General features: G+C 44.3%; 1 protein-coding gene across 1 annotated transcript in view; it reads left to right on the top strand.

Moving 5' to 3' along the window:
• Nucleotides 1-13,280, top strand: part of nectin3a (nectin cell adhesion molecule 3a) — a 34,666-nt gene that overhangs the window by 16,238 nt on the left and 5,148 nt on the right. Inside the window, exons 2-5 of the mRNA XM_072691350.1 lie at nt 615-962; nt 7,577-7,876; nt 10,971-11,088; nt 11,784-11,935. Of these exons, the coding sequence (XP_072547451.1) occupies nt 615-962; nt 7,577-7,876; nt 10,971-11,088; nt 11,784-11,935 (918 nt within the window). The remainder of the gene's footprint in view (nt 1-614; nt 963-7,576; nt 7,877-10,970; nt 11,089-11,783; nt 11,936-13,280) is intronic.

Here is a 13,280-nt window from a genome sequence, read left to right as displayed (position 1 = left end):
CAGCCGTTACATTCTGGTGCTAATAGCTACATTTCCACCGTTTAAGGTGGAACGGAAACTCGCCCAAGAAGTTTTTCTAAGGTAGTATAACTAACATTTGCCTTGTACGTAGGGTAGCCTCCAGTATGTGCTGTGCTACTCACCTCCAGCTCCCTCTGCAGTCTGTACAGACCATAGCGGTGTCCCAAACGGTGCCCTAGTCACTATATAGTGCACTACTTTGCGGCTCAGGATTTTGTAGTGGTGTCCGAATACGCAGTTCCGAGTTTTCAGTGCATTGTAATGCACCATAATATCAATTTTGGACACAGCCCATGTGATATTATATTTTATATTGACTATTTTTAAGAGCTGGTTGTTGGAAGCTGGAGGTCCACAATGCCATGTCTGAAATGCCTGTAAAACAATAGATCTGCCATCAGACAATTTGACCCCAAACCACTGTGAATGCCTTCTGTTTACTTCTTAGTGCTTCAATTCTGCTGGAATTGAACAAAAACGAACTACTTCCCCTTTAAGAGAATCAGGAAATTAGCTCGGTTTCGAGTCGGTCTCGATTTACATCTCGGCCCGAACGTTTACCTCCACCCTTAACGATGTTTGTCTTTCCGCAGGTGTTTGCAGTAACGAAGTGCTGGTTCCAGAGCGCATCAGCGCCGTACTGGGGAAGAACGTCACACTGAGCTGTAGAGTGGAGGTGGGCTCCAACCTCAGCCTCACCCAGAGCTCATGGGAGCGGCACTTGCCCTCGGGAAGGACCACCCTGGCCGTGTTCAACCCTGATTTCGGCATCTCAATAGTCGAGGAGTACAAGAGTCGCGTCCACTTCGTCAGACCGTCCGTGGAGGACGCCTCTATAGTTCTGCAGGGAGTGAGCTTCGCAGATGTTGGATCCTACACCTGCAAGGTGGTCACTTTTCCCCTTGGCAACACGCAGGCCTCGACGGTTGTGGACGTCATGGGTACGTAGACGCTACGTAGTGTTCCTATAACCTGGTTATGAAGTCTGGTTATAGATAACCATAACGATTCACTTCAGGCAGGCACACATCACTGCTAGGGTCTGGACCTGAACCCCAGCGAGAGGGCTCATCTCTGTGCTGTTTAGCCACATGGAGAGCAAGCATAGCTAATAGCCTGTCTAACAAATGTGGAAGAATGAATGAAGGAACAGTGAGATGTCCAGCTGTGAGGCACGAGTACTCCCTTCCTGAATGGCTGATTAGTTTATAAAGTGGAAAGGAAGGAGACGGTCCAGGAGCCAGTTCGCATACACTCACACAACACAGAGGCTCTGTGAGGCCTGATGAATGATTCATTAAGGGCTGCTTAATACTGTGCTGTTATGGTTTACTGTCTCAGTTTTCTCCAAGGGCTAGATCGAGTTGATTATGATCACTGATGCATTTGCTTGCCGGGCTCATTGTTATTAAGTGGTCTTATGCTGTTCATTCACTGGATTCATTTGGGGATGCCTGTGGTTCGTTTATCTCAGAGTAGATGAATCAACTTCAACTTTATTTTACTTAGTGCCGGATCATTTTACACCAAGACACCAGTATTGCTTGTAGGGACAGCGATAGATAACAAAACAAGCAGAGTCAGTCGCAGTGCATGAACAGTCCAATCAAAACAAGCCAGGTCAGGTTTGTAAGACCTTCTTCTTATTATCTCTGAATCTTCAGTGTCATCTCATACTGGGAAATACGCTGGGAAAACCAGTAACATGCATCAGCTAGTTCCGATCCTTTGTTTTTACCGCTGTGTTCAAGCAGAACGCCTTCTAGCATCACCATTGAGCCTTTTGGAAGGGTCACGGGCTTAACACCCACAAAAGGGAGGTAAATATGGGCCTGGCCTCTATATGTAACCCCTATAATTATTAGAAACAGCAAAAGAAAAGCCGTTATGCAAATCTGTTTATTGCTATTACGCAAACCCAACTGTCCTGCTTTGCATTGTTCACTCTTAATCCCACTTTCCTGCCCCCACCCCCACCCCCCCGTAAAAGTGTGGCATCCAAGTTACCATCTGTTTCTGCACCATCTGTTAAATACGTACCTTCTCTGTAGGTGCTGTGATTAGTCAGCAAACCCCAAAAATGATATTCATAAGCAGCGCTGCTTTTTCAGATACAGAAACCTGCAGGGATTCATGGAGACCGCGAATGGCAAGAAGGCCTCCAGGGACGTTCTCTTATGTTCAGGTTTGAGGAGCGTTCACCATGCCTAGAACTTAGTTGGCTGCTTAATACTAAGAAGCAGCCATATAGCAAAAAAAAGGCCATGTGTTGGAATGCGCTATTCTCGTACTTTATAATTAACGTACACAAGATGGGGAAACACCCTCTTCGGCACCCCTAATTTGCTGAAGGAAAAAAAATGGAGGAATCAAGGAGAAAAAAAAAAATAGCTCCCTTTGCTGGTGTGGCGTCTCCTCGCAAACTCTTTCTGACGTCCATGACGGATGTGGAATAAAAAAACGATGGGATCCTTTTTTTTTTTGGTAGAAATAAAAACCAAGGCAGTTCACAGCAAGGCAGACCATGATGGATATTGCTTCCGCAGTAAAATGGGTTTTACACTGACTGTGCAGTTTCAGGTTCTCAGCTTGAAGGCAGATGGATGACTCTGTTATTATATTTTGAGGATCTCCACAAAGAGGGGAATACAGCCAGTTTGTCAGGAGCCACACAGGCTGATAATCAATTGCTTTGGCATGATTTGCTTGTGCCTAATATTGAGGACAAAAAAAAAGTCAAATTATTTTGCTGTTTTGTTCTCTTTGATAAAGTGACATGCTTCTCGCAACTAAACAACTAATACAGGGCTGTAAAATACAGCGAAAACCACTTGTTAGGTTAGTCTCCGGTGCAGAATAGGTAGGATATAACACAGTAGTTAAAGGACAATAGACAGGGTGCACAGACAATAAGTAAAAAGACAATAACTACAATAAATAAATAAGTGCATGTGCAAATGTGGAGTTAAAATGGAGCAAAACTGTAGATCCATTACTAAGCCACAAAACTGCCACCGTTTCCATCTCTGATCCATTGCTGTGAGGAGACAAAGAGACAGACAGACAGACAGACAGACAGACATCTGCCCACCCGGACAGGGAGAGCAAAGCCAATCGCCAATTTTATTTTCTGGCAGTAGTCAGGACGGTATGGTACAGCTACTTTCAACCATGAGTGGCTACATTCAGCATTACCATGTGTAGGTTAAATTAGACTAGTCAACAAACTCAGCTTAGGTTAGCTTACTGCCTTTTTCTGACGTGATTCTGGGCTGCGCTTCAGGTCAGGGTCAGGTCATATGTCCATTAAAAAGCCTGGTCTTAGGTGCACCTGCCAGTGTAAATGTGAGTGTGTGTGCACGTTTGGCTTGTCCGCGTGGGTTGGAAAAGTGCAGTTTTGCTCCCCTTTTCCCTTTTCCTGACGGGAAATCGTTACCCCACTCCCCCCCAACAGCTGTCAAATTCACCAGCTTTCTTCTACCGGCTCTATCGAAGGACAGGGGTGGGGCAGGAGGGCAAAGAAGAAAGCCTGTCGTCAGCAACAGAGCCTCCATGTGATCAGTGTGTTACACACAGAAGTGGCCAGAAGTCTGAAACTGTACTCAAGTAAATGTAGGGATGCATGAGTGATTATGTACATTTATACAAACTATTGTTTTATTATTATATTACATTATATATGTTATAGAATTCTGCAGCATCTGATGTGAGCTAGGTTAGGTTAGTACTGGACTTTTTTCAATTAATTTCTAGATCACTCTTATATGAGTGCATTAGGAATTCAAATAATTCTCCAATAAATTTTCAAAATAATGAAAAAAAATATATATATTGTAATACTTTCTTTTTTATTTTCTTTTCTTAAACACATAGATGGCACTTTAGGGGGCGCTATCTATTAGTGTTAACAGCTTTACAGTCAAATAGTAAAATCTCCAACACATAAAAGTAAAAGAAATAAAGTGCAACACATTTAACAATCAAACAAAATATACAATAAAACTATGTAAAATGGACTTTTAGAGGCACAAATGACACGTAGCCTACACACCTCACTTTTTGTGCACTATATATGTTGGCAGAGAGGCATTTGATAACGTGGGGGTTTTAAAGCTCCCAGCCCTACTGTAAATACAATTTATGCATATACAAAACATGCTTGTCTATTTCCATATTGTAAAGAAAATAAATTAGGATTTTGGGCGTGGACTTACTTCGATGAACTTGGGGACAGTCCAAGTCCAGTGTTTGGTAACAACGTTAGCCTAGCATTTCCATTTCCGAACTAAAGAAGCACATGTCTGATTAACTGTATCTGCGGTCAGTAATCTGTTGCATTTTAACCTTTTAAGGACCATGTAGGACTTAATGTGGATGGTCCACTGTAGAAGCCTTGTAGATGCTGGCCTAACGTTCATTACTGAAGATGTATGAAATGCAACTGCACTGGAACCCTGCACTTAACACCTAACCTTAACCCATATACTTAACCGTACCCTTGAGTCAGCCCTAAGTCCTAAATCCTAACCCTAACCTAAAGGAATAGGGTTACGGTTGGAAATAGGGTTAGGAACAGGGTTGGGGTAAGGGTTAGGAATATGGTTAGGGTTGGGGTTATGAATAGGGTTGGGAATAGGGTTAGGGTTATGAATAGGGTTGGAAAAAGGGTTGGGGTTGGGATTAGGGTTAGAGTTGGAAATGGGGTTGGGAATAGGGTTAGAGTTAAGGTTAGGAATAGGGTTAGAGTTAAGGTTGGGAATAGGGTTAGAGTTAAGGTTGGGAATAGGGTTGGGGATACATTCAATATACAATCCTTTACATTCAACTAAAAGTTCAGTTGCATTTAAGAGACGTTTAGTTGGATGTTAGTTGAATCTACACTGGTAAAAGTAGAGGATCCTTGAGGAACTTCTGGAGGTTCTTCTGTTTGAAACTGTGGAGGAACCTCTTAAGGCTCTTTGGAAGAAAAACGTTCCTCAAAAGTTCCTTAAACTGAAGAACCTCCAAAATCTCCTCAAGGATCTTTAACAGTGTACATCTACAACAGGCATCTACAGTGGCCCATCCAAGTAAAGTGATGCGCAGTGTTGTATTTTTTATTTTTAAGGTTTGTACAGCCTGAAAAAGAGTCCTAGTGGTTCTTTAAGTTGTTTAGTTAATGGTTCAGCATTGCACCATTGAAGAAACCAGATTTTTAAGAGGGTTCTCCAAAGCAGAGCATAGATCGCTTTCCTTGGCCATGCGCCAAAAATTGCAAACCCGTCAACATCTGCCTTCAACACACTGAAGAGAGCAAACGGAACTTGCTTCTACCACCTCTGGGTTACAGGGTGTGGGAAAGACGAATGCGAGGGCGGTGCCATTCTGGCAGTCAGGCGGCGGAGCGCCGGCTGGCCTGTAGCTTCCCGGTCAAAGAGCTATATTTAGACCAGGGTCCTCCGAGGCGTTCCGAGCAGCGAACAGGACAGGGGCAGGTGCCTGCAGCAGACGGCCTTGTCTGCTGGACGAAGCCGACGTTCCTGAGGCGCATGGCCGAGTTGTTACAGGACGTAGCACAGCTGTTTGAGCTCTCTGTTGGGAGGTAGTGGTGAAAGAAGACTTATGGGAAATCCATTATGGCTACAAATGCGTTTGTAGATTCACAGCTTTGCATTTGGGAGCTCAAGTTGTAACCGTAGCCTGTAATGTATTTTTAATGAATGACATTTCATTCAATGAGGGTCGCGACTGGGTGGACGGCCAGCGGTGTGTGGCGGCACATATGAGGAATGAGATTGGCGTTTTACAGTTGAAAATATTTGAATATTAATTAGTTTTGCAGTAAAATATATACATATATAAATGATACATTTGATAAATTGTACTGCCAGAATTTCTCAATAGTTTTCAAAATATACAAGTCATTTAAAGCCAACCTAGCCTAGGACAAGGTAAAGACCGTCAACAGACAAAGATAAACACAGCTAGCTAGCTTACACCTACAGCTACCCCATACACAAGCTAGATGTTTTCCTGAAATACCATCAAACCACACTAGCTTAAGACTACAATGCAGACATTACTGAACATACAGGACCCTATCCTACACCCTGCGCAAGGCTCGTTGTGATGCTCATTGCTATCTTGCACCCCACCAACAGTCTATTTTCACGACGTCCACCTGCGTCGGTTATATAGCAGCGCTGCTTGCAAATATATCTACGCCGATAGGCACGGTGGTCTTGAAATGTGGGGTATTCAGGTCAGTTTCTGAAAACACAGGAGCTCCACTGACTGAAAACAGCCTAAGCAGACGTTCGTTCGTTGCGATCTTGGCAGTGAATTGTCAACAAAGGCACGTGCAGCCCGACACTCGTACACCGCCCTCCCCTAGCTTTCCCCCCAAGGTCAGACAGACCGCACCTGGCTCTTAAAGGGATGGTGAGAGACACGCTGATTGGTTTATTACTGCATGTTACGCCCCAAAATAAAAACACAACCATGATTAAATCAAGAGACTTAATACCTGCCGTTCAAGAGTTTCGAGCCGAACAAGGCGAACTTTTCTTGTCGCTACGATAGCAAAAACACACAGACACGCCCTAAAGATGGCTAAAATAGGGCCCATATACACAGATAATGGGCAACGTAAACACAGCTAGCTACAGCTTAGCTAACGTTAGTGTTGGGCTAATACCAAAGCCCTAATAAGTCTGCGGATTCCTCCAATCGTGGCGTAACCAGCAAGCAGAATTCTCATAAAGTAGCTAGCCACGTCGGCCGCATACATTAACAAATTCCTCCAGAACTCCATCCAACAAACCTCTTTTCAGTCTGAAGTTTTTTCTACTTCTGTCTTTATTCCTTTCTTTCTTCACCAGAGCAAGCTCTTAGCGAGTGGCACTGCCATTTTGGTGAACCAGCTCGCTACCTTTCAGCTGTGGGAAACTTTCTTTACACCGGAAACATTTAACTCCCTGAAGCAACAGCACATCCGCCGCCGATTTGTCCAGCAATGCATTTTGCAGAACTCATCAAAACTGATATGTCAAAACTCGCTCCACCACCAACCCTAATAATGATACCCTTGCCATGAATTGATCTTGTTTGCGTAGACTACTCCGCGATAAAGCCGTGTCATTTTCCTTCCAAACTCCAAAAGCTTTCAAAACACGCTCACCGACCAGCGCGCTCACATAACGCGCGATTGCTGGCATCATGCATTTTTAATAGGGGGGTGCTGTGGAGTCTGGATAATCAATCAGCTCCCCCTGCCAAGCACAGCACACGGAGGCCAGCTCTCTGTCTGCAAGTCTTCCTTTCTGTTATAATGCTTATTATTTATTCAGTGTGTTGTACAGTGGGACAATATCAATAACTCGTTATATAATGGATTCCGGGGGGGGGGGTGGTAACAATCTTAAAAAGCCATAGTTAAATTTTTTTCGTCATTTAAAAAATATATATAAATTTGATCTTTAATACAGGCAGAACAGCCCGAATTTATCAGAACGGTACAACATCAAACTCTCTCTCTCTCTCTCTCTCTCTCCCTCTTTATCTCTCCCACCCTCAGTCGAGCCGAAGGTCTACGTGTCGGCAGGTTCTGCTCCGCTTGTGGACGGCGACGTGGACAGCGAGGTGGCCACCTGCGCGGCAGAGAGGGCCCGCCCGCCAGCCGAGGTCTTCTGGGAGTCGGAACTGTTTGGCCGCTCGGAGAAGGTCGACCAAAACGAGCCCAACGGCACCACCACCACGCAGGTGCGCTACATCTGGGCGCCCACCAGCCAGGCCCTTGGCCACACCCTCACCTGCGTGGTGCGCCACCCGGCCCTGGCCATGGAGTTCCGCATCCCCTACGTGCTCGACGTGCAGTGTGAGTTGGCCTTTACATGTTTATTTATTTGATCACAGTCTTAGTCCCGTACTCTGCCAGTAGTCACACGCTATTGATTGATTGATTGATTTGGGTGTATAGTCCAACTAGACTAATGGGGATGACCAAACCTGTGTTGGGACGCTCCCTAATCGACCTAATGCTAACTGACAGTTAACAGATGCCCGTGTTGGCAAGAATCACATAGAGTGATTAGGGAAAGGGAGGGCCGCCCTACCCACCTAGAGACCGAGAATGAGGCTAGTTATGCTCTGAGACTTTTTTCTGTTTTACAATACATAGATAAATAACCAATAATGTTTCATATGATCACAGCTGATTTCAGTTCATTTGCACCATCGCACAGTATATTCTATCTTTTCTATCTTGTTTATAATGTCAATTTTTTTCTCCCAATTTGGTGCCGCCAGTTAACCCACCCCTAGCTCCCACTAGCACTAGCAATGCTCCAATCACTAAGAGAGGAAAGACTAAGTACCGTCTACCTACCCAGAGACAGCATGGCCAGTTGTGCGCTCTCAGACTCTGGCTACTGATGGCAAAGCAGCATGGCTTGGGATTCAAACTCTGTGGGCCATAGTGATCGCTCATTGGACGGCTGAGCACTATTAATAGCTTGTTGCCATCTGAAAATATTATAAATTGCAGCGCAATGGATAATTATGAAATGTAAAGCTTGTTGTTTTTAAAGGTTACTTTTGAGAACAGAAGTATTTCGGGACTGTTCGGAAACCCTGAGTATTCAAAGCCAGTTTCTCAGGGTTTGTTTCCAGGGCTTACTTTACTTGTAAGCTTCCACAGTTGCATTTGCTTGCACTTCACTCTAGGCTATATCCCTCCAGGATACATTTCCTCAGTCAAGTAGACGTTTTAGGACCACACCCTGTTATGAAGTGTCACCATTGCACTCTCGTGCTCGTAAAACCATTTAAGAGTCATTTAAACATTATAATCATGGATGTGCACTTCCTTTGGCATCTTGAACCGTTGGCTGCTGTCTGTTTGAGCAGAGTGCTGCCTAATGGAGACGGTTTATGAAATATTGATCATAGCCCAGCAGGACTCACAGTAGGAGCGGAACCAATGAGGTTGAGGTTAATACACAGTGCAAGAGCCTTTCGGTGCTCAGGAAAAGTCTTTGAACGGCTTGTGCAGAATGTCGTACTCTATCAAAACGTAGTGGAATGTCATTGTAAATGCAGGTAACACTTTTTAGTTTGAAGCACGATGGGCTGAATGGGGAACAGTCGACATGATGGAGGAAAATGTCGACAAGCAGCGATGCGAAAGGGATTATGGGGGGGGATTTCTTAAAAAGTTGATGCCCAGTTAAAGTGAACTATGCTGGGTTGCTGGGGGTCTAAAGTTAGTCCATTAACACTAGCCCAAGCACGCAAAAAAAATAAAAATAAATAAAAATAAATAAAAAACACACACCACACCCATGATTAATTAAGAGACTTAATACATGAGCAAGACAAACTTTTGCCGTTGGTATGATAGCAAAGACACACCAACACGCCCTAAAGATGGCTAAAATAGAATATATAAACAGATTATAGGCAAGGTAAACGTAGACAGCTTAGCTAACGTTAGTGTTGGGCTAATACCAAAGCCCTAATAGGCCAAATAAGTCTGCGGATTCCTTCAATCATAGCGTAACCAGCAAGCAGAATTCCCATAAAGTAGCTAGCCACGTCGGCCGCATACGTCAAGAGGGGGGGTTCTTAAAAAGTTGATGCCCAGTTAAGGTGCACTATGCTGGGTTATGGGGGGACTAAAGTTAGTCCATTAACACTAGCCCAAGCACTAGCCCTAACTCTAGCTCTAATTCTTTTCAGTGAAGATAAAACAGTGTTTGAGGTTCACACAGCATGCCAGTACTCATTATTTATCTGTGCCAAGGTAAATACAGCTAAACATGCTAGGGCCCTTTGTAATGATCTCAGTCACACTGAGGGTGCTCCGTACCAACTCTACTCTACTGAGTCTAGAGCCAAATTCATTAAAACACACAACCAGATTTGCCCCGGTGTTAAGAGGGAATAGCGTTGCAGTGGTACATGTGCTCAGTCATTAACAAGGAAGTCTGCGGTTTTTACTGCTTCCTTGAAATCCGGCACTACAGGACACTACAGTGATTCACAGACCACACTATTGCGCAATTTTTAAAAAATGTCTCACTGGTCAGTATTAAGTAAATAAACTCCAATTAACTTTGTTTAAAAAGTACATTCTGATCAAGCAGCACAACTGCAGCACACCCAACGTAGCTCACTAGCAAGGCTCCTGACACTAGGAGGCTATATGCTATATGCGAAGTCGGCCTATGCAGCATACCGGGCAGCCGACACGCAGGAAGCACCGGGTCCCCAGCCCCGCCACGTCAGCTAACAGACAGCCTGTGCCGTTTAATGAAGCTATAAAGAGCGATGAGGGAGGAGAGCGCCATCTACCCACCTGTAGAGCAGGGGTATGGCTCCGGATTGGAACTCGCAACCCCCGCGACCATAGCGGTAGCGCATTAGACCATGACTCCGTCTGTTATTAGACTCCCTGACTCGGTCCATTCTGGCACCTGTACAGTAACTGAACATTGGTCCTTGAGCTTGACCTCATTACCATGAGCTGTTACTGAGGTCACATGTTAAAAGACCGCAGTGCGCTGAGAAACTCCACCTTAACTTTGTGAATAGGGCTTAAACACTGTGCTGCACATTTGGCGTGGCGTAGCGCCATGACTGCTGAGTTGACGAATCAGGCCCAATCTGTTAATGCCAATTAAGGGCAATTAAGCTCCCTAATATAAAACCTCTGTGTCCTTTTCAGCTAATTAAATGGTTGATTTTTCATGCCAGTTCATATTAGGTAGGCCAGCATTTCCATTTAAGATCATCTAATTGTGGCACCAGAGCTTAGAACGTTGCCCACTTCACCACAGGTTCAGTCAGTGAATGCTTCTAGGCCAGTTCTCGCTTCCTAAGGCATACTGTGTGGATTTGTTTTTTATCTATATCCTACTTTGTGATGGATTGTGGGTGAGATTGTTTTTCCTTGATATTATTTGTTCCAGTCGCTCCAGATGTCATGGTGGTCGGCCAGGACGAGGTTTGGTATGTGGGACAGGAGAATGCAAGGCTGGACTGCAGAGCGAATGCCAATCCTTTTCCTCATCTCTTCCTCTGGACCAGGTAACTGCAGTGGGCTACGCTGGCTGTTTGATCACGTCCTCCAGCTCATCATTTGCATGTGTCACATGTGCTCCCCGGTGATGGGAATGGGATGATGTGATAATGTTGCCCTTATCGTGCTTTTGTGGACAGGATCTTACTTGGGAGGATTGGACTTGACGGTTTGCTAGGTTGCTAGCAGTGTTGTTTCACACACTCATCATTAGATTAGATGCCTCTTGGTCATAAGACCAAAATTCCAGTCATGTATAAATAAGCGAGCACACCAGTCAGTTGTAGCAGAGTGCAAAACCATTGTCATGGGCAAAGGACACCTTTTGACTGGTTTCCAGAAGGTCATGATAATAGTCAGTATCTGAATAGTAGTTTATAAGAATATGTCGCTACTGATGTGTTTAGTCTGTGATTACATGAATCGGGATAAATATTGCGTATCATGATATAGTATTTTTACCATATCGCCCAGCCCTAGTATTGAGAATGGAACCCTGTTCCAATGGCATAACAGTGGAGCCCCATAGGCCATTGAACACAAACTCAGACGAGTGGTAACTAATATAGCCAGTCCATGCCACAAGGTCTCGCTCGTGGGTCATCCGAGCCAAAGGTGGTCATTCCCAACGTTAGGTAGGTGGTCATAATGTTCTGATAGGACCGTTTTCTTAAACTTAATTGTTACGTTGCTGTTTCCTCAGAGTGGACATGCACATGCCTGCCGGAGTGGAGGCAGCAAACGGCAGTCTGGTCTTCACTCGTCCTCTGCAGAGAAATGATTCTGGAACGTACAGGTGTGAGGTTTTGAACGACGTGGGTCGGCGCTCTCGGGACGTACACATCTGGATACGAGGTGAGCTCCTCGCCCAAATCAGCTGCACCGGGCAACAAGTTGTGAACAGCGCAGAATCTAATTAGAGCCCCCCTGAAGTAACTAGTAACAGGCTTTCCTTTCTCTTCGTTCCTCTTAAAATCACACCAGCAGGTTTCGCGCGCTGCTTTCTCAGTGTCGTTTTACTCCCACCAGAGACTCCAGAAAAGCAAAAAAAGGTCATGCTCAGAGTGCGAGTGTCGGCCTACTTTGTTTTCTGTTTTCTTTTTCGTCTTTTGAAACGCACTCTTTCCAGCTGCGAGTTCAGAGAGCCTTGGAGTTCGTCCTCCCTCCTGCCTGAACTTGGGAATGTACCGCGCCACAGTTCTTTTCGGGCTAGATCTACACTTCCATACTTCAGAAATACAAGTTTTTCAGTGAGGAAGAACTGACATCTTTTTTCCAAACTGCATTAAAAAAACCCTCCCCACGCATCAGCCCTGGCCTCTAGGATGGCTTTTTAGCTATACGTTTGGCAAAACCGCTGCTCCGTAGGCATGGAACTTGAGAACCCCTCATTTTCTACTTCCGTGTAGTTTTTTTTCTTTTAATTTTTTTTTTTATCGTTATCCAAACAGTGACTTCAGTTCTTGGACTTGGACGTCCTCGACGCATGATCTTTAAATGTGGCTAAAAAGGTTAGGAGCAAACGCCAAACCAAACTCCATCCGTTAGTGGTGAGGAGTCACGTTTGAAGACGAAACCTCGCAGTGGCTTCTATTGTTTACGAGCAGCTATTGCATGTTTATGAGCACAGAGGAGCAAAACACTGCTTCCCTCCTATTTCCTTATACTCATCCAGAGCCCTTTCCAGCTTTTTATTATACATATACATTTTCACTAATCATGCCAAAACCTTGTATCTGCAAAATAGCTAAATAACTTTAGGGGAGGAGGGGGAAAAAAACCTTGACCTTCAATGAAAGTCAATGTCAGATGTTTTAATTTGGAAACATGGATTTCCACACACACACACACACACACACACACACACACACACACACACACACACACACAAAAAAAAAAAAAATATATATATATATATAACCCCACCTCCTAACAACAGAAAAAGAACTCCCACCCTGTACACCCACCTGTCTTACCCCATAGACATAAGGCCCTATCATTTAAAGGAGAAAGGTCACCAACATCCGTATCCAGTTTCTCTATACATGTGTACACATATATATATATATATATATATATATATATATATATATATATATATATATATATATATATATATACACACACACACACACACACACACATGCAAATCATATACATACAAATACCTGTGTATACCTACATACTTCAAAACATTGTA

This window comes from Salminus brasiliensis, chromosome 11 (genome assembly GCF_030463535.1).
Source record: "Salminus brasiliensis chromosome 11, fSalBra1.hap2, whole genome shotgun sequence".
In the NCBI taxonomy this organism is placed as follows: Eukaryota; Metazoa; Chordata; class Actinopteri; order Characiformes; family Bryconidae; genus Salminus; species Salminus brasiliensis.
This window is presented reverse-complemented; position numbering and strand designations above follow the sequence as displayed.